Source organism: Electrophorus electricus, chromosome 2 (genome assembly GCF_013358815.1).
Source record: "Electrophorus electricus isolate fEleEle1 chromosome 2, fEleEle1.pri, whole genome shotgun sequence".
Lineage (NCBI taxonomy): Eukaryota > Metazoa > Chordata > Actinopteri > Gymnotiformes > Gymnotidae > Electrophorus > Electrophorus electricus.
This window is the reverse complement of record NC_049536.1, coordinates 19,474,626-19,502,125: the sequence shown is the minus strand read 5'-3', so window position 1 is coordinate 19,502,125 and position 27,500 is coordinate 19,474,626. Positions and strand designations below refer to the sequence as shown.

Genomic DNA, 27,500 nt, shown 5'->3' with positions numbered 1-27,500 from the left:
GAGTGAAACATCTGTTAGCATTTGACACTCAACCCTGGATCTTTGGAGTGCCAGTGAAGAGTGCTGGACCGATGGTCTTTGTGAAGCTGTCCAGGTCCATATGCAAAAAGCACGTAAAGCCTCTGGCATGTGTAATAATAATCACATATACCACATGCAATACTTACAATTAAATATGTGGTATAGAACTAAGCAGGCACTTTTCAAACTAAAATTATAACTACTCCTTAACATGCAACATAACCCCCAAAATATTTACAATATGTAGCTGTATATACATTCAGTACAAATGCAGTAGCAGTTTATATGTTAAATACAAAGTTAGTGTGTCATATTAAACTTTCACTAACTGATCAGTGTCATATAAGAAACATTTTACTGTTACTATATATGAAAAGTCATAATTATGTCAAATTAGTATTTGGATTATATTTACATCTATTGTGTACATTCAGTGTCTCTGAGGCTATTGTACTGTCCCTTTTGCTGCTGTAACTGCAAATTTTGCTGCGGGATTAATAAAGGTTTATATTATCTTATCTGATTATGATAACCAACATATGTAAACCTATTGTTGAACATGATATTACAGACGGTACAGGGACATTATTTTCAGGTTTAAATGATTCCATCCAGAAGTCTACAGACCTACTGACGAATCCAACCCTTCTTGTTTAAGAGTATGGGCACCTGTATGCCTGACTTGCGTGAAACAACGACGTTGCTTCTTTCAAACTGGACGTGCTAAACGTTAGTGGCTTCCTTCAGAGGTCCCAACTCCTGGTAGCATGTGTGAACAATGCAACTGTTCTTCACTCTTTGGTAACAGAGAGTGACAGACGGACGCTCATGTGAAAGTCATTGTGGTTTGTTTGAGTGGACTGTCTTCAATTTGGAGATGCTGCTGGGGGGGGGGGGGTCTCTGAGTGGGTGCTGTGTGTGATATCAGGCAGAACCCATGACGAGCTGAAGAGGGAGCCTCTCTCTAAGCACCCCCACCCCACCAGCTCTCTGTCAGAGCTGTGCCTGGCTTTAACAGTGTGTGAAAGGTGGTGCTGGTGATAAATGTTGTCTCCCCGGGACACTTGGCCTCAGGATCCAGTTCCACACGATCTGTAAGGTAGTGGCCTGCAAGTGTCAGAGGTCATATGTGCCTTGCAGAATGTCTTTACTCTCTTTCTCTCTCTCTCTCTCTCTCTCTCTCTCTCTCTCTCTCTCACTTTTTAAAACTTAAAATCTCCAGTATTTAACGCATGCACCAAGTTCAGTGTGTGACTTACAGCTCATGCAGAAGTAAGGGTTAGGAGCAGAGCCAGATTCGTGAGAGCTAAACACTGCGAACAGGACCATTTTTTTCTGGAACATTCTTGGGACCTTTCCAACTTTCAACCCCCTCACCCCATTCCAAAAAAGTATTTGAACCTACCTTGCTTTTACAGAAAGGGACGTGTATTTCTCATGTTTCAGTCCTTAATTATGACACCCTCTTCCTTTACCATCCTTTCTGTCTCCTTTCTATTAGCCAAGGGCATAAAGACTGCTCGATTGTTTATACTATGACATGTTTAGGAAATACGCTTCATGAGTTCGAATTTCAGTTCATTTTTGCCATTAATAATAACACTGAGTGTTCATAAAATCAAAAGTAAAGTCTCTTCTTCAGATGAGAACAAGGCAGACCTATATTTGCCCCACCTGCTGATTGTCTGTACCCCAGCTGGGGTAATAAAAACTTCACAACACATCCAGTCTTCTCAGGTTTGTGTTCTGACAATCCTCACCTTTCTCTTTGTAGGCAGGCGTGGATTACCGGACAGTACTCTCAGCTTGTCTGCGCCGCTCCAACCCAAACATAGGCGAGAATTGTTTAAGGAGGACTGTCACATCAGAGTCAAGGTCTTCATCCCAGATAACCCCCCCCCCCCCCACCCCCGAACCCCTCGCCTGAGTGATCTCACCTCCCAGGACGTGAACTGGACAAGACAAATAAACCCATTGGTTAACACTGGCTCTGTCAAAGAGAGCACGGTTTACAGCAAACCACCCAGTGAGACTCTATGAGTAATGTGAGGATATAAGGAGATCATTATAGTGAGCATCTGTTTACAATAGAAATAAAAGGATTAAAGAACAATAATTCTTTGTAGAAATGTGAGACTTTTGAACGGTGACATTCTCAACGTTTGGGTGACATTTCGGCTGAATGGTGATCTCGCGAAGTTACAGGAAGCCGCAAGCCGTAGCTTTGCTTTTGAAACATTGTTGAAAATTTTCGAGGGGCGTGCGATTGTGTTTGGCAAACTGTGGTCAGTCTCGCGGAGGTCGGGACACGAAGGCTGTGGGGTTGTTTGGCCACCGGGAGAAGAAAGAGAGGAAGAGAAATGTCTGGATCTGCAGGGTGAAAGAGACCCAAGCAGCACAGTGGATGGGATTGCAGCTTGAGCCAGATATGCAGCAAAGCAAGTCACAAATTGTGAAATTTACTTGGCTGTTTTCCCTGGGAAGAAGTGTGTCTCAGAGCAGAAGCCTCCCAAGACTCCCTATTAGAGCTTGACTAATACTGCGTAGAGCAGAAAACAAAACAGGTTTCTTTTCAACACGCGTGTCAGTGGCTGCCTCGGCAGACAGATTGTTCTGGAGAAAAATCTGCACGCCCATGAACTGCCTGAAGCCATAACTCCAAACCAGCTTATGGGGCTTTGTGATTGTTATTGTTATTATTATTGTTTGTTTGTTTGTTTTTTTGTAAGAAGAGCAGTGCAAAGACAGAGGATCTGAGAAACACAACCCTTTTGACCTTCTGACCTGCAAATCCAGACGCAGAGTTTTCGTCCAAGACCAGCCAGGAAGGCGAGTGGGGTCCTTAGGTGCTCCCCTGCTTCCAGAGCCTCCGACCAGCCTCCGACCAGCCACCACAGAGTAGCGCTAGCCCCGGATCAGGGGGCAGGGATGGACAGGGCGCACGTCCCCATCAGGAGAGGGGCCAGCTGGACTGGCCCCTCTGCCATGACCCTTGCAACGGGCTGCAGCACCAGCATGGAGAAAGCCCAGGAGGAGGGCAGTGGGAGCAATGACCGGAGCAGTCTCCACACCTGGGAGAAGGAGACACACAGCTGGATCAAAGCGAAGCCCGCCCTGGTCTCCGGCACCGCCCACGCTGCACGAAAAACAAGTAAATATTAATTTGAATATATTTTATTATGCGATTTATTATGCAGATAAAAAAGTAGAAAGATTGCAGTGGGGGACCATATAATTCCTAAAATTGCCCTGGTGACTACACATCAGAGACTAAGAGCATGTGTGTTTTGCTGACATCTGACCTCATGTAGGATGATGTGGTTCGGTACTGGACCATGTGTGGGTTCCTTTGGGTACCTTGAAATGTCATCATCAGAAAAGAATTGTGTCTGAGCTTTATAGATACACAGAGAGAGCAGATCACCACACCCTCACTGGTCAAGCCTCATAGCCTGTTGAACAAAACATCTGTTTCTGTCTGGCTGAAATACCAGTAAAAGTTATGACAACATGTCCTCACATCGCAGAATCACTGACATTATATGCTAGGGAGACTTAGCTGGCAGGAACACAGACGAGCTCTCACAGAACCACTGACCATAAAGCTAATGACAGTTAGCTGGAAGGAACACAGATGAGCCCTCACAGAACCACTGACCATAACGCTAACGAGAGTTAGCTGGAAGGAACACAGACAAGCCCTCACAGAGCTACTGACCATAAAGCTAATGAGAGTTAGCCGGAAGAAACACAGACGTGCCCTCACAGAACCTTTGCGAGCTAGCGAAGCGAGAGAAAGCTCACCGGGAGCACAGATGAGCCTTCACAGAGAAGGAAGCATTTCACACTCTCGCATGAGGGCATTTGCTGTCATGTGGATGGGAAAAGCATTAAATGCAGCTCTAGTCCACAGTGCGGCTTTCAGACACGTTGCCATTGTTACTGGGCATTTCTGTAGGTCACTCTCGTGTTGTTTCAGCTTTAGAGAGTGTAACATGCTTGAAAGCAACGTGGAGGAAAACACTGAGATTGTTATTGCTTCATTGTGTTATAATGGTCCCAGACAGTTTCCAAGGGAAAACAAAGTAGAAAACCAATGAGTGACTGGAATCACACACACACACACACACACACACACATACTCTACATATCTCTCTCACGTACGTACTCTCTCTCTCTCTCTCTCTCTCTCTCTCTCTCTCTCTCTCTCTCTCTCTCTCTCTCCATATGGTGTAATGTGTTTTTGCAGGTTCATAGTGTGTAGGCGTGTTGAGCCCTCAGTGATATCTCATATGTTAACCTTTATTTTTGACTTCAGCCACCAGACTTTAAATGAATTAAACAGCACTGGAGTTTGGCTCTGTGCACTTTGTGGGGAAACTTTCCTAGCTTTCAGCCTCCACAGGCATATCACCACAGACTGGCAGATGAATTGACGCAAATGTATTTTTAAAATAATATGCTTCAAATTAAGAGACAAATTTCCAAAGAGTGCTACAACCCAAATTTACAGCATCTGTTTTCATAGGTGAAATTGAGTGCATGCAAAAAATCTGAAAATACTGGAACTTCATTGGATTTATGGATACTTTCTCTGACTCCAGCCAAAAGGAAGTCTTGTTAGAATAAGTAATGTGTATATTCTCAGTAGAAGCCATCAAGATGGCCCTGTTACACTTAAGGATTGTGATAAAGACCACATGTCTGCCCTAACATGTTTATTCCTGACCTGTTGATAGCAACCAGAGGCCTGGGACTTTAAGGGTCCTGTGTAGTCTTAGTTGTTCCCAGGACTGTACTCCTCTGGATGGAGATCTCAGAAGTTGTTCCTGGGATCTGCTGGAACTATTCTACCAGTTTAGGGGTCACAGCCCTTAGTGCTCAGATTACCATCCTCATCTTTTCCAGCTCTCCTCTCATTGATATTTTTCAAGTTCCTTGTTCCTTGTTCCTTGTTGTTTATCCACCACTACTATGTCCAGTTAGTTATCCATTACCATCTTGTCCATCTGTATCTGGATGTCCCACAGGATCTTAGCATGGTCATTCTCCACCACCTTTTGGGGTGTATCCCACTTTCACCTTGGAACTTCCAGCCTGTATTCGGCACAGATGTTTCGGTATACTATGCCTGCCACTTGGTTATGCCATTCCATGTATGGTCTGCCTGCTGGCATCTTGCACCCCACTGTCATGTGCTGGATTGTTTCAGGGGCATCTTTGCATGGCCTGCATCTGGGGTCCTGCCTGGTGTGATAGATCCCAGCCTCCATTGATCTTATATTCATAACTTGTTCCAGTGCTGCCATGATTAGTGCCTGTTCTGTTTTTCAATCCAGCTATTTCCAGCCATTGGTATCCTTCAATGATGCTACTGCTTCTACTGCTTCTGCTGATGTATTCACTAAGTCATTTGGGGCCATCATCCTGGTACACACATGGATCTTGGTTGTTTAATCCTGGATATGTGGCTCTGATGCTCACTAGTCCTCAGCCTCCTTCTGCTTAGTGTACCATCTCAGAGTGCTGGATTTGGGATGAAATCTTTTGTTTATTGTGAGGAGTCTTGATGTCAATAGCTTCTATCTCCTCCTTAGGCCAGCTTATTATGTCAGCAGGGTATCTGATGACTGGATGGACATAGGTGTTGATAGCCCGGACCTTTTTCCTCCCATTCAGCTGACTTCTCAGGACTTGCCTCACTGTAGGCATTTTGCTTTAGCTGCTTTCCTTGTGGCCTCTTCATGATACCCATTTGCATGTGAGATTCCAAGGTACTTGTAGTTGCCCTTGATGTGTCTTATGCTACCTTTTAGTAGCATGATCCCCTCTGTTCTAGCTACCTTCCTTCTTCTTGTAACCATCCCACCACACTTATCTAGTCTGAATGACATTCCGATGTCAATGCTATTTATCCTGGTATATCAAGCTTGATATCATCCATGAGGATACCATCCAGACCTGGTGACTGCTAATTGTTTCATTCCATAGCCTGTATGTGTAGCTGGTATCATCACCATTCTTGGTGATCATCTCACTGAGGGGCTTCAAGCCTATGCAGAACAGCAGTGGAGACAGGGCATCTCCTTGATAAATCCTGCACTTAATGGTCACTGTCTTCCACAGCACCATTGAGTTCTTGATGAAGGCTCCTAGAGTCCTGTTGATGTTATATAGCCTCATGCATGCCAAGATCCATATGCGGGGCATTGAATTATAGGCTTTCTTGTAGTCAATCCAGGTGGTGCAAAGGTTGCTCTGTCTGGTCTTACAGTTTCAAGTGAGTGTTTCATCCATGAGCAACTGGTGCTTGGCTCCTCCAGTGTTCTTTCCAATGCCTTTCTAGGCTCCGCTCATGTAATGAGCCATGTGCCAGTTCTTCTTAGCTGCAGTGATGCCTGACAGGAGCTTCCATGTTGTGCAGAGGTAAGTTATCAACCAGTAGTTGACAGTAGTTGCCAGTAGTTGCCTTTCTGGGGGTCCTTCAGGATCAGAACTGTCTGACTTCAGTCAGGGTAATTTCTATTTTTTAGCAGCTGGTTCATTTGTGCTGCTAGGCATTTATGGAGTGCACTTGGCTTCTTTACAGTAGGTGTGGACCAGGTGAAAGCCTGAAGCTGTCCAGCTCTTCATACTTGAGATGCTTTCTTGGACATCTGCTAGAGTGATGGTTACTGGATCCTGTTCAGGGAAGTTGCTGTGGTTTACTAACATTTTTGTTGTGTGATGCCTCGTTCTCAATGCCTTTCCAGTATTGTTCAGTTTCCAGCATTGGTGGGTCTGTTGTTATGCTATTAAAGTGCAAATGAGAGTACATTTTGAAAGGCTCATGGGAGAACATCCTGTTTATTTTCCGGGCTTCGACTTCTCTTGTGTACCTCTTCAGGCAGGCAGCCAGAGCTGTTAATCTTTGCTTGGCAGGCTCCAAGGTCTCTGGTCTGGACAGCTTGCTGTACTTCTCAGGTACCTTCATCACGCTTTTCTACAGTTCTAATAGCTGGCTGACTTCTTTCCTTGTTGCCCTTATTTTGGCCTCCAACCTTCTCCATGGTGTTTACTGCTCCTTGACGATGTTCATCTTGTACCCAAGCCAAGCATCATTGTTGTATATCTTAGTAATGGTCACAGTAGTGAGGTGACTTATCATCCTAAAAATAAAACAATGGCTGATACATAATACTTCAAAATCCTCCAGCACCCCTTTTTTAAGGATGCTCCGCTAATCTCCTACAGACGACACAACAACATCAAAGACATGCTCGTCAAGAGTGAGATAAATGACCGTTCAGATCATTACTGTGGTACTCTGGCCTGCAACCGCTCTAGATGTGCTACATGTAAGTTTGTTACCACAGCATCTAAAGTATCAAGCACCAAAGGATGAATTGTCATCACCCATTCCTCCTCATGCATTACTGCAGGAGTTGTCTACTGTATTACTTGCAAGACATGTAATCAGCTTTACATTGATGAAACCAAGAGAAGGCTTGCTTATGTTGAACACCACTGAATGATCAGAATTAAGGATCTGTTGTCTCCATGGTCAAGGAATTTTAATAATAATGGACACTACATTAATGACATATCTGTTTGCATGACCAGTTGTTGCTCTGACAGCATTGAAATGAGGAAACTCAAATAAAAAGAACTGATCTACAATCTCAGAACTTTAGAACTCAATGAAATGAATTTTATGATTGTAAGATTAGTTTATGATATAACTCTCTCAATATTAGAAACTGGTTCCTCCTCCTATAAATTCAGAAGCACTTTGCTTGAACAGCTGATGAAGGACCTCCGTCTGAAACATCTAATTTCTCTGGAAACCTTGAGTACTTCCCTACTATTCTGAATAAGTCTCAGAGAAAGAGAGAGAGAGAGAGAGAGAGAGAGAGAGAGAGAGAGAAAGTGCCCAATGGGGTGGGTCATTTAATCTTGTCCCTTTTTCTAAAGGATTGACCACATCCAACAGGGTTATCTTACCTCTGACCCAGAACCATTGGGTAGAATCAGAATGTTTATAGGAAGACAACTCCCTCTGCCCACACTGAAGCGCTTCACACCACACAGGAAGCCTGGGCTGAGAGATTTCCCTCTCTCTCACTATATCTCTCTCCCTCTTGCTCTCTCTCCATCCCCCGCCTCTCTTAATCGCTCTCTCTCTCTTTCTCTCTCTTATTCTCTCTTGTTCTCTTTCTTTCTCCTTCCCTTACATTGCTTCCCCACCTTCTGCATGTTCCATCTTTCTTCCTCAGTATGCACATTTCACTCTTTCCCCTGTCTCACACTCTCTCTCTCTCTCATTCCCTCACTACCTCTCTCACTCTCTAACTGAGCAGGAAGTTGCTGTACCCTAACCACAGCACTTAAAATCCACAGCGATAACCTTCACTGTTAACCACAACACCAAACCGGCCCCTACCGCGCCTAAACTGCCTCATGCCATGTAGTCCTGGGGGTATTTGAACACTACCCTCACAGTGAATCAGCTTCTCAGGGGCTAGTTAGAGTTTAGATAGCAAGGGACACGTTTCTAAAGGAGCCTCTTTAATGACTCAAAAAGTAAGTGCCCTGAATTGTTATTGCAATATCTTATGACTGTGTACAAAGATGGAGTAAAAAAAATAGGTTAAAGAGAAAAATACTCCCTTTATAATGTTGGTATTTAGTATTGTTTAAAGTTCACATAAAGACAAGGGTATTGGAAAACTGTGCGCCGTTTGGCTTCCGAAGTCGTTGCGTGAGCCTGGCCTCCACAACACGACGGAGAACGTGTGGACCAGCCAAGCGCGCGACAGATCTTCCTCTGCAACGAAACGAAATCCGAGCTCGAGCTGTAGCTGCAAAAGGGGGAGTGGACGAAACAGATACAGTTAAATTAGAAAATCTCGTGGAGCAGCAACAAAGAGACAGTTTTCCGAATTTATTGCGGTAAGGAAAAAATAGTTATGTCTGACAGTTTGTTCGACCACGAATTTTCTCTGGAATCCATTTGTTCATGTAGGCTATCGAGGGGAAAAATACGTAGCTAAGTTTAAACTCGCCATCTGTAACACCAGATAACTTTTTAAAATGCTTTTGAAGTCCTTTACGAACAAAAATATTGCATAACAAGACTTAACTCAAATTTTGTTGCGATGGTGCGATGGTGCGTTGCCCACCGTTTGAGTGGATAAAAGGTGCGCTGTGATGCGTGGATAGAGTTGCGACATGTGAACTGCAGTTTGCAGTAAGCGCACGCTGTTTCGTGTGGCAAAGGTAGTCAGTAGCATGTGTTAAATTTTAAATAGGTTCATGTGAGAAACGAATAGGAATGTCTTTTTTAACGAGTGACAAATATGTGATAAATGTGGGATTTGACTATCCTGTATTTTACATAGCCTAAGAATTGGGTGGTTTTCACAACTTTGTCTAATATTGTTTAAGTAACTAAGATATAAATATAATTCATTCCTTTTTCACCGTGTCGTGCTTACTGGCATTAGTTGTGAAGTTTATGATTCTCTCTCTCTCTCTCTCTCTCTCTCTCTCTCTCTCTCTCTCTCTCTCTCTCTCATTCACTCTGCATGTGTGATCATAAAAGCATTGCTTTTAAAGTTTTTAAAACATATTCTTTTACTTTATGCGGAGTAGGTTTTCACACATACAGAAATCACAGAAACATTAGAGAACAGACGTTTCATATTTGTGGGGAAGGAAAATGGAAACTTCGAACCACTGGCTCTGATGTAGATTTCAGCGGTTTGCCTGAGTTTTGTCCCTTTTGATAAAAAAAAAACAAAAAAAAACTCTTTTGAGTCTGGCAAATCTGTTTAAAATCATTTGCTTAGCTCATTTGGAGGGTTGACAATGTAAACATCTACCTGCATGGACTGAGAGCACCACTAAGAAAGAGTGCCCTACTAACTTTCCCACACGAGGACAAAAACCTCAAACTCACAGGGAAACATGCAACCGTTAAATAATCAAACCTCTATAAAGGAAAGCTTTATTCTGTTCCATTTAACTACACTTAAATCAGTGAGTCATAATCCTCGATCCCGTCATCTAGTCTCTGAGCAATGACATAATTTTTATTATTCTACATTTGAGAATTGAATACTACGCAAGTATGAAATGCTATTTTTAAAGTTGTAAAGCCTCGTTTTCTGGTAATTCACATGAGTTCTATTTGTTTTTTTACTTTATTGATAAAGTTTTATTGATATAACGTTGTCGATTAGTATTTTGCTACAATACAATATACAAGTGAATCTACTTGTATTTTGAGGTAATGCATAAGTGTGTGTGTGTGTGTGTGTGTGTGTGTGTGTGTGAGAGAGAGAGAGAGAGAGAGAGAGAGAGAGAGAGAGAGAGAGAGAGAGAGAGAGAGAGAGAGCGAGCGAAACCTGAAAACTCTATTAGGTCTATTATAATATTCTGACAGTATAATTGACGACAAAGTGACAGGCTTCAGAGCGAAAGTAGACCACAATTCTCCATATTTTAGTTCAAGGATTTTAACGTGCAGTCTTGTGGGGATGATGTCGGGATGTCAGCTTGTGGGCGAGCACACGAGAGGACAAACGGGCGAAATCCCGAGGCCCCGGCGTCTGCGAGCGATTTTTGAGCGTGTGCCACAGACTGAAGCCGGGAATTTTCTCGGCAGTTCAGGAATGCCATGGGTGGGACCGTAGTCGCAGGCTGAAGGAAATGCTTTGTGCAACTCGGAATGGGAAATAAAATCAGTGCCATTTTCAACAGAAAGATGCTTGTTTAATAGCGCACCTTACCAAATTATTCACAGACGACCATAGCTTTACTTGGTTTTATTGTGCATCGTTAAAAACGTTACATTTAAAACCTTTACCTTTCCACGTAAATATAGCCTGTATAATATAGTTTTTTTTTTAAATGTCTGGGTGCCTCATTATATTTATAGTCAAAGTGAAACACACTTTGTCTGGTTTTAGTTTTACATGCATGAAGATTAGTGAAGGGTATAAAACAGCGCATTTGATCTCTACGAAAAATTCCCATAAATTTCGATGTATTGAGTGTTTAGAGGGTTCGCTGTTCAGGAATTCACCACAGCACAGAGGAGCTCCATTAATACATAACGTCAGTGCACTGGGGCCTCGCTAGCAGAATGTGGCCAACATTCAGGCAAATCCCAAATTCTCATGACACTAATGAGAGGGTAATGAATATAAAGACGAAGTAGGAGTCACTTGGCCTCCACCAGAGATGCTCTAATGCGAAACGGTCGAGGTGCAGTATGTATCACCCTAGGCCTGGCGTGCTTTAAAGCTGCTAAAGGGAACCATAAGCTGCAGAAACACCTCAGCAGTTCTGTGAAAAGGCTGCGCACAGCTTTGTTGAGCAGCACATCCATAATTGTTAAATCAACCAAACAGCCAAAAATAACATATAGGTTCTGTGCGAGTGAGGACGTCCTTCTACAGAGGACATCCTTGTGATTGTCATCCTTGTGATTGTTCACGCTGGTTCTCATGCTGCACTGCGCTTGTGTGTCTGCAGGTCTCGGAAGGAGCGTCAGCCTGTCGGAGAAGGAGCTGAAGGAAGCGCGAACTCGGAGCCAGATCATTGCCGCCCAGCTGACCGTGCCGTCCAGCTCCAGCTCCAGAGGTGTCCAGCTGTTTAACCGCCGCCGGCAGAGGGTGGACGCCTTCACGCTGGTGAGCATCGGAGGGGGGCAAGGAGAAGAAGGAGGCCATAACGAGTCCTGGAACGCGCCTGAGCCACCCTCTCTGAGCACGCCGCCACGGGACAGGAAGCACTCAGCCGACGGCCGGTCTGAGCGCTCGAAGCCCAGAAGTGGTGGAGCACAGGACCCAGGAGGTTTCACCAGCGAAGAAGCCACGCAACGTGACATGGACCAGGCTGGTGAGGCAGTGTGTGAGACGAGGCATAGGGAGGACGGTGTGCATGAGAGTCATTTCCTCCCCGTGAGAGACAAGGATGAAGAGACCCCTGGGGAGCTGTCTGGGGAAGCAGGGCAGCGAGGTGCTCCTGGTGGCATCAGCACCGCTGCTATTGCTGACCAATCAGGAGAGGAAGGGGCGGAGCTTAACAAGGCATGTGAGTGCCTCCGCGTTCCTAATGGTTGTCATGGCAATGAGGTCAACGGAAAAGCATGTAGGCCAGTGTCGAAGCAGCCGGCCATCACGAACAGAACCGCGCGGCCTTTCCTCTCCCCCACCACGGTGGGCTCGGCTGAGTCCACGGGCCCTCTCATCACCTCCAGCTCCACGCCCCACCTCCCGGCCAGCCAGGAGCCTCCCCGATCACAGATAAACATCGAACCTCCTTCTCCAGCATCCTCCAGGCCGGTGTTCTCTCCTCCACCTCCTGCTCCTTCGTACCCAACGCCTCCCCTCCCAGCTGCCATGAGCGCATGGTCATCCTTCACCTCCCATGCTCCTCGTCCCACAGCCATGTCTCCGCCTCCAGGCCCCACCTACTATGCCCCATCTACTGCTCCATGTCCCATGTTTGTCCCTCAGCTCCTGAGTGAAAGGAGGGTGGTCACCTCCTTTCGGACGGGCCTCCTGGATGAAGGCCGGTTTCGGCGGGTGAACCGCAAGTCAATGTTCACTTTCCAGGAGAAGCCAAAGTTGTCTCCGAACCCTGAGCTCCTGTCTCTGGTTCAGGGGGCGGACGAGATGAGGAAGGTGAGGGGCCAGCCAGAGTCGCAGCAGGAGGAGGAAATGCTGGCCCTCGGAGCAGAGGCCTCCAACTTCCTGGCCAAGGATGAGAGTGGCGTGGAGGAGGCTCTGGTGCCGGAGTGGGCATCAACACTGAAGAGTTCCAGAACGCGAGCCAGAGTGGAGCACACACCCGAGCAGGCCCTGACTGATGCATCTGGAAGAGGGGCCGAACTGTTCGCTCGACGGCAGTCCAGAATGGAGAGGTACGTCCATGAAATGGCGCCTGGGCGGCGTTCTCCATCCCCGACCCACTCTCTGCCTCCCTCCTGGGCCTATCCATCCAGCATGCCTGGCCGAGTCAAGGCCATCGTGCACTCCTCCAACATCAGCGCTGAGATTTCAAAGACCCTTCAAGACCAGAAGGCCAGCAATAAGAGCATCCCGGCAAAGGTGCCAGTGCCAACGCCCGCGCCGGTTCCGGATAGCCCTGCCATGGAGAACGGCTGCAGCAAGGTGGAGCTGGAGCTCTCCCGGCACCAGCCGTACCAGCTGAACTCCTCCCTGTTTATCCTCAACCCCATCAAGGATCCTATGAGCACCCTCCCCAGAGCAGCACCCCCACGCAAGTCCATGGTGACAGGATTCTCTTTCCCCCAGCAGACCTCTCTCCCGTCTAGCCCCAACCCTACCCAGCATGCCTACAGGTCGGCCCACTTCTTCTCTCCTCCCATGACGCCTGTGGGGATGGCAAGCGGCGGTGCAGCCTCCCCCATGTCAGGCATGGCTTCACCTCGGTCAGCCGTACAGACACCCAAACCCACCTTCTCTGCCAAGAAAGCTGGGATCGTCCCACAGGTGTGGAAGCCGTCTTTCTCCTTCTAGTGTGCTATAATACTCCTTCTGCTCTTGTTTGCTCTGTGCGGTCTGCAGACCGAGGCAGGCCATGCAAGGAGGCTTAACAGGGACTTTCCGAGCCACTTGTGCAGTTGCACCTATAGAACAGACAGATGCAGAATGCAGTCTGGGAAAAAGAAAGTGCCAGAAATGCTATAGATTATTTTCACACCATGACAGCATATTATTATTCTCCTGAGACTTTCAGGCTTCTGTCAGATCACGATTTCTTCATGAAATACATTTAATTGTAGTTTCTCTTCCCAGCTTTTGTATGCAGAGGCAATAAACATCAGGTACTCTGCTGGGAAACGGGAACCCCTTCACGCTGCACTTTGGAGTCTGGCCACCAGGGGCCATGGCTCCCGCTACAAATGTCTTATTTTACGACATGCCACAAAATGGCAATTTAGTGCAGAACTCTCTATAAAGTTATGCATAAGCCAAATAACTTTTAGGTAACATACCAATGTGTTTTCCTGCTCCTGCTTCTGTTTTTTTTTTTCTTAAATTTGGTTTTACATGGTTCTTTTTGAGTATTTTAGCAGATGGTATCTTGGGTTTGATTTGCAGTTTTTTATGAGCAGACATCCATGAGAGTGGGCGTGGGATAACTCCCTTGGTGTCAGCGAACCTGACGTGGTGTGGTGCCACAGTGCTGTGTGGCCACAGGCTGGCAATTTGCATGCTGTTCACTAGTGTTGAATTACTGAATGAAGTGGTAATCCCATGCAGTGGTTATCTGGCTTAAATGACAGGAGACAAGAATACTGTGCATTTTGAGAATGGGAAACGGGAAACATTTTTCGAACGATGTTACTCAGCTCTTCGGATTAACCTTCTTCACCTCTTTTATCTGTGCTCCTTTTTCCCTCTCACTATTGTCCTTTTTTCTTCCTCTTTATTAAAAAAATCAAAACTCCACTGTCTCGCCTCTTCATCCTGTCCACTATACCTCAATACCTAAAAATACTTCACAAAACTCCAGTCTAGCCTCTTCATCCTGTCCACCATGCTTCCATACCTCAAAAATACTTCAACATCTGTCACTGATTGTTTCTTTTACTGCATTACAATTTTCCTTTTACATTCTGTGCTAACGTTTGTTTAGAATTCACCGGTTATTATGTCTTCAAGGTTTATGAATTAATTCACATTCACAAAGACATGGTAGCTTTCAACAAAAAGGAAAAGAGTTTTTTTAGAAAGAGGGTGCATTTCTCCTGGTCTGCCCTTGCGAGCACTCCACCCCAGAGCAGGGACCAGCTCCTGGATTTGGGAACCCTACACTAAAGAGAATTACAAACTAACCAGATGGGCAGAAAAATTAATATTCTGTGTCATACTACTTAGGGTTAGGAGGGGCAGTCAGCTCAGCAGTTAATGTGCTGGGCTAGTATTGAGGTGTTTGCCAGTTCAAGCCCCACTACTGATGGGCCCTATAGTAAGGCCCTTAAGCTTCATTTGTTAGATTTGTAAGTTGCTTTGGACAAAAGTGTCTGCTAAATGCTAGAGAGTTCCATGCAGAGACCCTGCAGTTGACTTAGAAGAATGGTTGGAGTCTAGAATCACCAGGTCACCAGTCCAGGTCGTTTGGTTAAGGCTTTGCATCAGGAGAGGTTTTGGGTCTTCTTCCGCCATGGGTGGGCTGAGCAGAGGCCAAGCCCAGCCTCCCCCTCACATGGCATGTAACAATTGCCAGCAGGCTTAGCAGAGCAAACGCGCATCTCAGCACAGGTTGGTGGACTCGCCTGCTTGCATGCTCATTACCCGAATGGTGCATGAATACTCGGCAGTGTGACACGAGTGTGCCGGAGAATAAACAGAACCGCCTAGGTTTGCTTGCAACGCTCCTGAATTGCCACTGTTTCCAGGTGGATTTAACTGTTAAATAGTTCTTGTGGGTGTGGAGTCGAGATTAAAACGGTGCAGCAGAGCACAGGAGCTGTCTGGCACGTGCGCTGAGAGTTGTGTTTGACTGATCGATGTGGCTGGGACTTTTCTGGATCCAAATCAAGTTCTCAGTGAGGATGGTCGGTTTAAAATGATGTGCAGTCTGGGACGCAGGTGACAAATGCCTCAATGCTGCAACGTTTGGCATTTCCCTGTTTTAATAAACAGGGTGACTCAGCATGCAAGATAATGACCATTCACTTCGAGTTCACTCATGTTCTAGAACAGACTGGAGTTCTTGAAGACGTACCCACAATGTGGTCTTTAAGAACCTGGTACTAACTGATCTGAAGTTTATTTAGAGTGCTAATTTGCATCTGGAAAATGGATCCCTGTGGTTACTGCCGTGCCAGGAGTGTCTCTGAAGAACTGCATGTTGTCAGTTATAGATGTAGCATATATTAGGCACTGTAATGTTACACTGACCTGGGATTTTTGCCCTTACCTGTATGGAAATGAAGTAATGTTTTATGTGTGTAACACGTACTAATTAATACGTTGATAATATATTGAGAGTAATGGAGAGGTTTGTTTTTTTTCCATTGTCAGGTTACGGATGAGTCTCCAGTTGTTACCCCACCCAGCAGCTCCAGCACCCCAACTCCCTGGAGCTCCAGCCTACCTCGCTGCCCCAGCAGAGATGAGAAGCCTCCCTGTGCCCCATGGTCCCCCAGCAGCCAGCGCAGCTCTCTGGTCACTTCCCCACCCCCCCAAACCATCCATAAGCCAGTCACCTTCTCCCCAACTCCAAGACCTTTCCAGAGCCTTTTGCCTTCCTGGCCAACCGCTACCCATGCCACAACCACACCTGTGTCTCCACCTTGGCAAACCACGTGCCAATCCCCCATCGCCCTCCAAGACACCAAGGCCAGCCATCGTCTCCTGGCCAAAAACATCATCAATGCGGCCAAGAGGAAGAACAGCCCATCACCCGGGGCTCTGAGCAGCCACAGCCTCCCCATGTCTCCGCTGAGCAGCACGGCACTGTCCTTCGAGCCCAAACTCGCCAACCCCGGCCAGTCGCACTCGCTCGCGGTCCGGTCCCCCACGTTCACCAGCCCCCCGCCCACCCCAACACGTGCGGTGCGCTCCCCTCTGCGCCTCTACACCACCCGCTCCCTCACAGACTCCGACGCCTCGCTGGAGTCGGAGGACTCAGGAGTTCGCTCGCCCGGGCTGCGCAGCTACAACACCTGCCCACGTGCCTGGACCGGGAGCCTACGAGTGAAAAGGGGTGGGGTTTCTGAAGACCTGTAGGACGCACACGTTACACACAGTGGAGGTTTGGTTACCTCCTAATAAACCTGTGATCATTAACCTATCAACCTGGAGCTGTATTTCTTTTGCAGAGTTTAGCCCTTACCTGTCATTTGACACACCCGATCCACACCTAATTGGTGCCTCTGGAAGACCTCGATTAGCTGGTTTGGCAGTATTCTGATTGGGTGAATACTGTAGTTAACGGGACAGGTGTGGACTAAAATTTAGCAATCACAGAGAATATACTACAGAACGAGAAAACCTAAAGCCTGATTCTCTTCCTTCCGATTCCAAGGTGGCCATTAAATTTTGAATGTAATCCTGGAGGGGTCTGGGACTTGTTCAACAACACGGCTGGAAGATGTTCTTTCGCTTGGAATAATGAAGCAATAAGCAAAGCTTTTTTTCATGCACTGACTCACTGCATTCCTTCCCAGTCACCAGACTCTGCATACACTGCATTCGGGGCATTTCCACCTGCTCTTACACACCTAGCCTGAGTCATGGGCAGCTTGGCCATAACTGCGATTCAAGGCGGTGTGTGGAAGGACAAATATTCAACTGGGCAACGCAGGGGAAAACCCCAGCCTGTGACTGAACGGCGCCATTTGGACAACTCTGCGCCCGCCTGAGGGTAGTTCTCTTGGTAGACTTCCTTACCTGGACTGGGGACTTTTTAAAATTTAACCAAAGACTTTTCATTGCTTCTAGACCAAAGAAATGATCGATGTGCGAACGCCCTTTTAAAGCAGTATTAGATGATCTAATTTTATGCATTTTGCTTCTTCCAGTGTAAATCTATAAAACAATTCACATTTTTTGTTCTTTTTTGTATAGCATTGCTTCGGAAACATTTGAGAGTGCAGGAAGGCAGTTTACTGACCATGTATGCGGGTCTAACACAAATCAAATGTTGAAGGAATCCGTGGGTACAAAATAACTGAAGGTCATGTTTGACAGGGTGACAGGCCTGACCCGTCCTATGAACAGTGGTAACTGATAATGGTATTGTTGAAATCTCTGAATTTAGCACGTACTATTAAACAGTAGGGCAAAAGGACTGACATTTAAAACGAGGGATTACTGCACTGCGCTTTCAGGAGATTTAGAAATCTCTCCTATGTGAACACCAGTCCTACAGTTGAGTATTTACATGTGTGTTTGGAGAACACTCGCACATATGTGTGTGTGTGTGTGTGTTTAGAAAACGGCTGTGGCTTATGCTGTGTGTGTGTGTGTGTGGGGGGGGGGTTGTTAACACGTTTTAATAGGAACCAGGGAGAGCTGAAGAGTGCTGCCGTAAGCTAAAGAGCTCCAGAGTCCAGCTCATCAACTGATCTTAATGGAAAGCACAACAATATGAAAAAGTCTAATGTGCTTAACATCACTATTTAGTAATTGGCTTTGCCTTGCATAATCTTACAATTTAAGACTTAATCTTAAATTCAGTCAAACCCCCCCCCCCCCAAAAAAAAAAACAAAAAACAAAACAACAACAACAAAACACCTTCAAGCAGAAAGTTTCCATACCTGACACTCCTAGGGTTGGTGTATTTGGGAAGGTAATAATAACTGCTTTTGTTAATACCATATGACATCCAGGCTGTATTTTTGTAATATATTTGCAAGATAAACCTTTTCAAAATATTTCAGCTGAAGGAATACTTGATCCAAAAATGTCAAGGTGGACGGAAGTGTGTGGGAATTAGTTAGCATAACACGTGACTCGCATAATGCTAGCTGCTTCCTACTGGCTTTCATTTATTATTAGCAGAGTTAACATTTTGAATGAAGTAGTACTTTAGGGGTTGAGGGGAAAAAAGGCAACAGAGCATCGAGTACCATACTTGGTACAAATACGGTGAAACCAATGAACGCATTTGTTTCTGGATGTTGTATTTCAGCAGAAAGAAAACTAAGCACATATTAGTTTTATGCAGTGTTTTTTTTAATTTTTATATCATTTCTTGCACTTTTTTTGTACTCAACAGCCTGCATGCGTCCAAGCCAAAGCATATCTCCCAGCACAGACCGCATATGCTATTTCTATAAAGCAAAGATCTCGTCTCGTCTGAGACCAGCAGAGGATGACAGAGGTAAACGTTCCTCTGAGCACGGAGTATCCCGGAGAACTGAGCAGCAGATTAAGTATCGTGTACACCGCAGGCACCCTCACTGGCATCCCCTCAGGTAATGGATCCCAGCACACGCAAACGTGATTCTTCTCTCGGGTCCTGACACTCGATATCGGTACATCAGCAGTTCTGGCGGCAGTATTTGCTTTCGGTAAATACTTGCACACATGCTCTGACTGACAGGCGCACCAGCTGCAGGGTGACGCGGCACATTCGAATGTCGCTCTCAGTGTCACACCGCCCCGTGCGCCAGCTCTGCTATTCACTCCACAGCATTTTTACAAGACACCCCCCCCCCCCCCCAAAGAAATAAAAATAAAGCCTTTATATCATGAATATGTCAAAAGCACTATTCCTGCTCTCATAAATGCTGTGTAATTTATGAATAAACACAAATAAAAATAAATGTTGAAACTTTCTGACTCGTTTCATTGTCTCACTAGTACAGCATTCATCAGTGGTTGTTGTTATATTATTATAGTATGATTATGGTATAATTACTGACTATTAATGCTAGTCCAGGCCTGCCATAGGTTATCAATTACGATCGTAATTTTTTTGTTGACATCATCTAGCTCATTCTCTGATTGTTGTGTAACTGTGTTACCAGCACAAAAGAGAGAGACATGTTGGTTACATTTGAAAAATTTAACAGACATTAAACAGCTTTGTGGGTGTGACCAGAGGATCCATTTTTATAACCACAGACATCTGATCCTTATGATCGCTCTAAGGTAGCAACAGGCGCCTTGAGAGCCATTGCTTAGCTTAGCGTGCTCACACCTGACTCAACCCCTCAGCGAGTCTTCCAGCCCTCCATGAACTAAACCTGGTGTGTTAGAGCAGGACAAAAACGTGAAACTCTGCTGTGTTGTGATCCTTCATATCAGGACGTGGTTTAACAGACCAGATTAATAGACCAGTTACTAATATTAAATAAGGTCATCAAACCAGCATTCATCTCCAGTGGAGTTGGACGTTTGTCAAAATGCAATACATATGCAGGTTGTATGCTTATGCTTTGTAAATGTAAACTACACATTCACTCAGTTTAGCTTGTACAAGTTTAACAAGTATCTTTGGGGAATTTACAGTACACTGAGTTCACCTTTAAAATGCAAATGTTTATGTAAAACACCTTTATAAGGCTGGTAATCATGTTTGCTAAACCAGGGTTGAACCACTGGAGGGCCAGCACAGATGGGCGACAGGACCTGTTCCAACACACCTACCGTACCTGGCCATTTACTGATTATTTGAATCAGGGACATTTGAACATGGAATTCACCAGACTAAGCTGGACATCAGTCTTCCTTGATCCGAACTGGACAAGTACCTGTGTAAGACTACGGCTAATCTGGCTCAAACGAAAGACTAAGCGAGGTCCCGGAGCTGTCATCGTTCTAGTGTACACCCTGCTCCAGCGCTGATGAAGCTACTCGGCTAATTCACACACTCTTCATCAGCCGGATCGGGTGTGTGAGGACAGCGCAGATGCTAAGATGAGAGGTGTGTGCTCCAGGGCTACAAGTGGGCGGCATCGTTAAGAGCGGCGGAGTCACATCACAGCACTATGATATTCAATTTAAAAGCACCTTGCTTTGCTAATTGGAATCCTTATTTGGTTTAAAAAAAAGAAGAAGGTTAGAGCGAATGGCCCTGTTATGAAGGTCATAATTATCTAGTTCTCAGCTCTGTCCTTCCTGTCCTCACAGTGCCCAAGGCAGTCCACATTTTTGTTGTGTTCCTAGCACACAACACACCGGAGTCATATAATCATGTTTGTACCTGTCGTGGGTTATCTGACTTGTGTGTGCTGGACACTGGAAAGGAGCGGCAATGCTGACAGGCCGAGGATCCCCAAGGACAGAGCCGGGAGCCATGACAGACAGCAGCCTTAGCAGAGCCACCACAGGGCTGTGGAATGAGATTTCCTCCAGAAATACTGTTTCCTTTGGAAATAAATGAGAGGAATCATCTCTTTCATTTCAGATCTGCAGTGTTGAATGTAATCTGGATTCCTGCACTACTTGAACCAGCGACATTAACGCTGACGCTTAGCCTATACTGCCTTCTGTAGGTCTGAACTGGTAAATTCCATTTATAATCTCACACCATTTCAACAGAGGTCAGAAACAAAGTAACTCCTCCACTCTGTTGTGAACACAGTTTAAACATTACAGCGGTGACATTTCCATTTGTGATTTGTGGGCCCATCCAGGGATTGAAGACTCCATAAACACTGTGCATGACAACATACGTATCTTTCGTAGGCCTACATATATTATATTAGAGGTTGCACAGAACCATAGTATATTTTCCTGTGGATTCCTTTCTGTCATGTTAACTTTAAGCTCAGAGCCACTATTAGCAGTGAAGTATGATCATGTAGCCTACAGGTCACAAAGCTGCAACACCACACAGTTATTTTAGAGCCTTGTTTAAACAGTGTTGACCTCCTTATCTAATGGGGCTGTGTGATTTCACATTGGCTATGATAACTGAATTTTTTCCCCCCTGATATTTCAACGTGGCACCAGCTTCAGACTTTTTCCCACTACAATTGGGACCGGATGGAAAGAAAGACATGTCACTTGTGTTAATTGTCCACCAGGGGGCAATGTTTGGACCGATTTAATTGAACATTTATCGTCAGCATGGCAACTCTTTTGTTGCATGGTTAGTCTTGTTGTTGTTGCTGTGCTGATAATATCGCTTTATTTTTAGACTTGGTCAAAGTGGGTAACCCAGTCTCACAACAGTAAGTATGAAGACATGCTTGTGGTTTATTTATGCTAGAGGGAAAATATTGGAGTCACATTACTGTAAATGACCACTGAATCCCACGTTTTGGTAACAATCAATCCTACACTGTCATCTGATTCTCACTCTACTTCCATTATAAGATTTCCTATTACCATCTTAGAAATCGAATTATTACAATTCTAAGGACGCTTGACTAATACGGGCCCTAAAAGTTATTAGAATATTAAGTAATTATTTTCTTTGGGACTCATTGTATTATCTTTCAATGGGACGCAAAATTCCTGGTGGTGCTGTTGCTTATGTAATGCACTGATGGTTAGTCTATAATACTCTGATTGTCAGTCTTCTGTAATGCTCTGATGGTTGGTCTTTAATGCTCTGAAAGTTGGTCTTCTGTAATGCTCTGATAGTCTTCCAATCAAGTAAATTCAGAAGCTGCAAATTTACACTGCAACTTGTGTTCTGTTCTTAACAAAAACACATACATTTCCTATTACTTTAATTTTGTCACATTAAGAGGAGAAATTTCCAGTTTCAAAGTTGATTGTCAAACAGGAATTATAGCAGCTAAAAAAAAATTCACTTAAAATGCTATAACAACAAATGTTAAAATCTTAAAACTGCCAGATGTCAGATTCTCTAGACATTTAGATGTAAATGTAACAGTTTACAAACGTGTAAGATATTTTAAATACATAAAAAAATAAATAAATATTTAAAATACAAATGTACTGTTGTGTGTAAAGAAACAAGATCTCCGGTTATTATCCTGAAATCACGTATTACAGCGGCACAGGTTTAAATGTGACTTTTATTGTGAACTGTCATCACGCCGCCGGGCGTGTTTAAGGTCGTATTACCGTTTCTGCTTTCGCGGTGCTTAATGGATCGTTGGATTGGTTTGTTTCCTCGGGACAGCTACAACAAGGTTGAAATATCACACAGTCAAATGTCATCCGTTGTAAATGTCGTTGACTTAACAAGCGATTCACATAAGATTAATTGCCTCCTCTTACTAGTAAGCCTGGCAGTATAACCTTACTAAAAGGAGGAGAGGAACAGCTGGCTAGCAGTTTTGTTGTTGTTAGCTAGCTATGCTAGCGTTATCTAGCTAGACAGAGCCTTAGGTGTCTCTGGTTCGGCTGTCGGAGTGGCTGTCTGTCCAGACAGGTCATTTTTACACAATTTCTTTATTTGCTGAAATCTTCTAGTTGCAGGTGTGGATAGGTTTGGTTTATATAACCGCCAGAGAGACGTTGAAGTAAGTTGACTAGCTGGATAGTTAGAGTTTGGACCTGCCCAGGATGAGTAGGAAACAGCACCATTTCAAAGGAGCCGAAGTGAGCTGCTGCGTGAAATACGTTTTATTTGGATTCAACATTATATTTTGGGTAAGTCGTTTAACTAGTTTTCTAATGTTTACAATGACGTTTTTTTCTTGTAGTTTAATTCTTAACAGCTTCGTCTTTTTATTAATATTCAGTGTTGTTTATAATATGAATCATTGTTTACTAGCTAGGCTACATTTACTCACGCTTTGTTTGACGTCTTCTGTTATCAGCAAGCAATTAAGGTTATGTGTGTGATGTGAGAGTAATTTAAGGCAACAAACTTACTTTTCGTCACCAGGCCATGCTTTGGCACAGTCGATACAATGTTTTGCACTAAAATAAAAACGCTTATTCAATTCTTAAGCGCTGTGAGTATACCTGGTTTGGTCTTCTCCTATATGCATGAAGTAAACAACTGCAGTTCAGTTGTGAATGGACTGCGAATTACTGATAGAAGTACGTCCAGATTAACTTTACCCCTTACTATTTTGAGCCCTGACCGTTCATTTAAGAAATTAGCTTTGTCTGCTGCAAACTCGATTAGTTGGCTACCTAGGCAGATTTTTCGGCCGTTAGACACCACTTCAGTTCGTCCATTTGATCCATGTAATTGTGCTGCTTCAGTATGATGTGCTTAGCGGAGAAACTTTTACCGTCTGGATAAAGTGAGCTAATCCCACAGTCAATATCAGTCCCATTCAGAGACCTGGTTTGTGGAGTCAGTGTTTCCAACTGTGTGTTCCGTCACTGGGAATTTGGGCTTTTGCTAATTGAACTGTACTTGGGCATGTCATATTGACACATGGATTTTCTTCAAACCTTGAACAGATCTCACTGTTCAGATATTATTGTTTGCTGTGGCCCTTACATAGAAAATGCTGGTCTCTTATTATCTTATACAAGTACTGTCTTGTCATATATCACTGGCTGTTTATGCAAAGTGTGTGAGTCAGTAAGGAATAAAGGAGGCGTTCTGAAAACCCTTGTCCTGAGAAGCTTCTTGTTGTCATGAATTCCAGTGAGTTTGTGGTTTGTCTCCTGTCCTCGGTGATGAATGGTGTCTGTTGTGTGGTCCCTGTGAGAAACCCTCTCCTGGAAGGCGTGGTGTGGATTACCTCCCTCACTTCTCATTAATGCCGCCCTGCTCGCAAATGTTAACCTTGCATAATGTGACCCTGTGCCTCAGTTTTGAAGAGCACAGGGGCTTCATCCAAAAATGCAAACAGAGGACGATTATGAGGAGGACAAGCTCCTAGAGCCCTGTTAGCATTATCCAGCCATAATCAGGCAAATTGTAAGAAATTCCATCTATATGATGGCTGCTACTACTACTACTGCCATGCCACATACATCCATTTGTCTATTTTTGTATGTAACAACGTATGATTCGGTGTTAGAAACCACATAAGCAAGTCTAAGTGAGATTACCTGGCAACTCAGTGTAGGATAGCTTGGATCGAGTGCCTGTGATCTTGGGGTAAAGAGAATTTCATTTCCTGACTATTCAGAGCTTTAAGTTCTGTTGCCTTTGGCATTTTCCATCTATAGAAAGGCTGACTGTGTTTTGGTGCATCTTATACCAGTGTAGAGTAGCAGCATTTCTGCCACATTGGTTGGGGACGTTCAAGCTGAGCATGAGAAAATCGAAAATCAATCGTCCTTTGGATTTCTAATGGCAGGGGCTAATGGGGCTCTTGGCTAAGAGCGCAGTTGGACTTTGGGCCGCTGTCATGCGCTCAGGTACGGGCAGGCGTGGAAGCCCCTAATGTTCCCAGGAGGTTCTGGGGATTTAACAGTGTGGCCAGGGTGCACCCGATTCCCAGGGCAGATGATGCTTACTGTTTCATACATGTTGAAAGAAGGCAGGGGAAAAAACAACTCTCCTAATGCTGGGGTCAGACTTTATGAAATAAGTCTGATTTTGACACTGTTTGGTCAAAGTGACACATTTCCAGCGTTGAGCTGAATATGAGTATGAGAAACAAGGAGCGGGTCTTGTAGTGTGACATAATGGAAGAACAGCCATGCAGCATCTGCAATACTCCGTTAAGAGTTTAGCATGTCAGAATGTTTTGTATTTTCCTGCCTAGTTTAACATTTCCTACATTCCTACATTTTTCTGCCCTTTTGGTGGCTTTTTCAACCTGCACATCTAAATTTGAAGATATTAAAATATAAAACCTGCCATCCTTAACCTTAGTCTGGCAAATGCTTTAGTGTGTTGGGAGAAGTTTGGTGTAATAAAAAAAAAAAAAAAAGAAGGTTAGTGATCCCTTTAAAGCTAATATTTGGATGATTCCAACCAGTGTAGCTGACCAGTTTTCAGTGGTGTGCGTTGGGACTTTCTTCTGTGTTCTGAGGTTTCAGTCTTGCCCTGCAGTGAAATCCTGTCGGTGTGACCTAATTCCTGAAGACGGCCACTGTCTCCTCGATGTTGTTATTTCTGTTTTATATTCATGTTCATGTTCAGGCTTGACGTGGTTAGACAAGTAGTTGTGTGTCGTGTACAAGTGAGAGTCAGTGAGCTTTTAGTCTTAAGGAGCTCAGTTCAGCTTTTGTGCAGTGTGCTTATTGTCCCAAGGTCTCTCCATGATGGGACAAAGGCAACGTATGTGTGCGCGCGCGTGCGCGCGCGCGTGTGTGTGTGTGCGTGCATGCGTGCGAGTGTGCTTGCGTGCGTGTGTGTGTTTTTCTCTAGTCATATCCGCCAGGTTTAGATGGCAGATGGGAGCCACATGTCTATTTCCCCTCTTTTTCTGTTACACTGGGAGGGACACTGTATCCATGCCATTTCCCAGCATGCCCCTCTGACACACACACACACACACACACACACACACACACACACACACACACACACACACACACACACACACATGCACACACCCCATACTGACTCATTCTTACTGAAACGCACAGGAATCGAAATCCTGGAGTCGTTCTCTAACAGCTCCATCTATTATTAAAGCCCCCAGATGAGGATCCATGGCTGCTGCTGTTGTGTTGTCAAGTGTTGACAAGCCAAACTTATCTGGCCTTGAGTGTAAATTCAGACCGCAGTGTCTATGGGAGAGTGAAACTGGAGGCGCCACCAAAAAAAAAAAAAAAGGGGGTGGGGGGGGAAGACTCCTGTTGTGGATGAAAGTGCTCTGAAGATCAAGAGAGCAAGAGCCACGCGGCGCTGCTCCTTATGGAGGGTGTGGATTTGTGCTTGCAGTGTGGTGACACGGAGTGGTGCTCGAGATGGGAAGCAGAGCCCACACCTGTGGTCGTTTAACCAAGCCTGACCTGTGGACTGCATTTGTACAGCCTGCTGGCTGTGGCTTTAATGCTAAAAGGCTAAAGGTGTTTACCTGATGGGTAGATGTGTAATGCAGTACAGAAGCCCACCCTGCTGCACACTCGTACACGCGCATTTGTTTGTTCACATCCCAGACTGTACTGCCGGGGGAAGATTGGGGGGAGGGGCTGCCTGTGTTGAGGTGGCTGAGATTGAGACAGGCAGAAAAGGTGGATGAGGGAGGGAGAGTGAGCGAGTGAATGAGAGAGAGAGGGAGTGAGTGAGTGAATGAGTGAGCAAGTTAGAGGAAGTGTGAGCGGATGAGAGGGAAAGGGAGTGAGCAAAGGGGTCAAAAAACAGGAGCAGGTTAGTGAGACACAGGGAGACTGAGTAAAGTGTGGATTGAGAGTGAAGGAAGAGTGTAGAAGAGTGATGCAGGAGGGTACAGGCTATGTGGAGCAGGCCAGTAGAAGAGTGATGCGGGAGAGTACAGGCTGTGTGGAGCAGGCAGGTGGAAGAGTGATGCAGGAGAGTACAGGCTGTTTGGAGCAGGCAGGTGGAAGAGTGATGCAGGAGAGTACAGGCTGTGTGGAGCAGGCAGGTAGAAGAGTGATGCAGGAGAGTACAGGCTGTGTGGAGCAGGCAGGTGGAAGAGTGATGCAGGAGAGTACAGGCTGTGTGGAGCAGGCAGGTGGAAGAGTGATGCAGGAGAGTACAGGCTGTGTGGAGCAGGCAGGTGGAAGAGTGATGCAGGAGAGTACAGGCTGTGTGGAGCAGGCAGGTGGAAGAGTGATGCAGGAGAGTACAGGCTGTGTGGAGCAGGCAGGTGGAAGAGTGATGCAGGAGAGTACAGGCTGTGTGGAGCAGGCAGGTGGAAGAGTGATGCAGGAGAGTACAGGCTGTGTGGAGCAGGCAGGTGGAAGAGTGATGCAGGAGAGTACAGGCTGTGTGGAGCAGGCAGGTGGAAGAGTGATGCAGGAGAGTACAGGCTGTGTGGAGCAGGCAGGTGGAAGAGTGATGCAGGAGAGTACAGGCTGTGTGGAGCAGGCAGGTGGAAGAGTGATGCAGGAGAGTACAGGCTGTGTGGAGCACAGAGGTAGAAGAGGACTGGCTGGTCCTTAGTGCTATCCCCTGGGAATCCACTGGGATTAGTCATAGCCGGAGTGCAATGGGATTACAGGATTTGTGATTACTGACATCTGACCTCTGA

General features: G+C 45.3%; 2 protein-coding genes across 5 annotated transcripts in view; both read left to right on the top strand.

Annotated features, from left to right (window-relative positions):
* LOC113588226 (synaptopodin) overlaps positions 1-18,946 on the top strand; it is a 22,319-nt gene extending 3,373 nt beyond the window's left edge. The window contains exons 1-3 of one of the 2 annotated variants that reach the window (XM_027027328.2): positions 1,937-3,172; positions 11,542-13,526; positions 16,068-18,946. In XM_027027328.2, the coding sequence (XP_026883129.2) occupies positions 2,950-3,172; positions 11,542-13,526; positions 16,068-16,775 (2,916 nt within the window). In that variant the 5' untranslated portion in view covers positions 1,937-2,949 and the 3' untranslated portion in view covers positions 16,776-18,946. Of the gene's footprint in view, positions 1-1,936; positions 3,173-11,541; positions 13,527-16,067 lie in introns of those variants that run through there. The other variant, XM_027027327.2, reaches the window with a different exon arrangement.
* Positions 18,947-22,555: 3,609 nt separating this feature from the next.
* Positions 22,556-27,500, top strand: part of tspan17 (tetraspanin 17) — a 17,280-nt gene continuing 12,335 nt past the window's right edge. The window contains exons 1-2 of one of the 3 annotated variants that reach the window (XM_027027331.2): positions 22,565-22,607; positions 22,897-23,070. In XM_027027331.2, coding sequence (XP_026883132.1) covers positions 22,984-23,070 — 87 coding nt within the window. In that variant the 5' untranslated portion in view covers positions 22,565-22,607; positions 22,897-22,983. Of the gene's footprint in view, positions 23,071-27,500 lie in introns of all 3 variants that reach the window. The other 2 variants (XM_027027330.2, XM_035519669.1) reach the window with 2 other exon arrangements.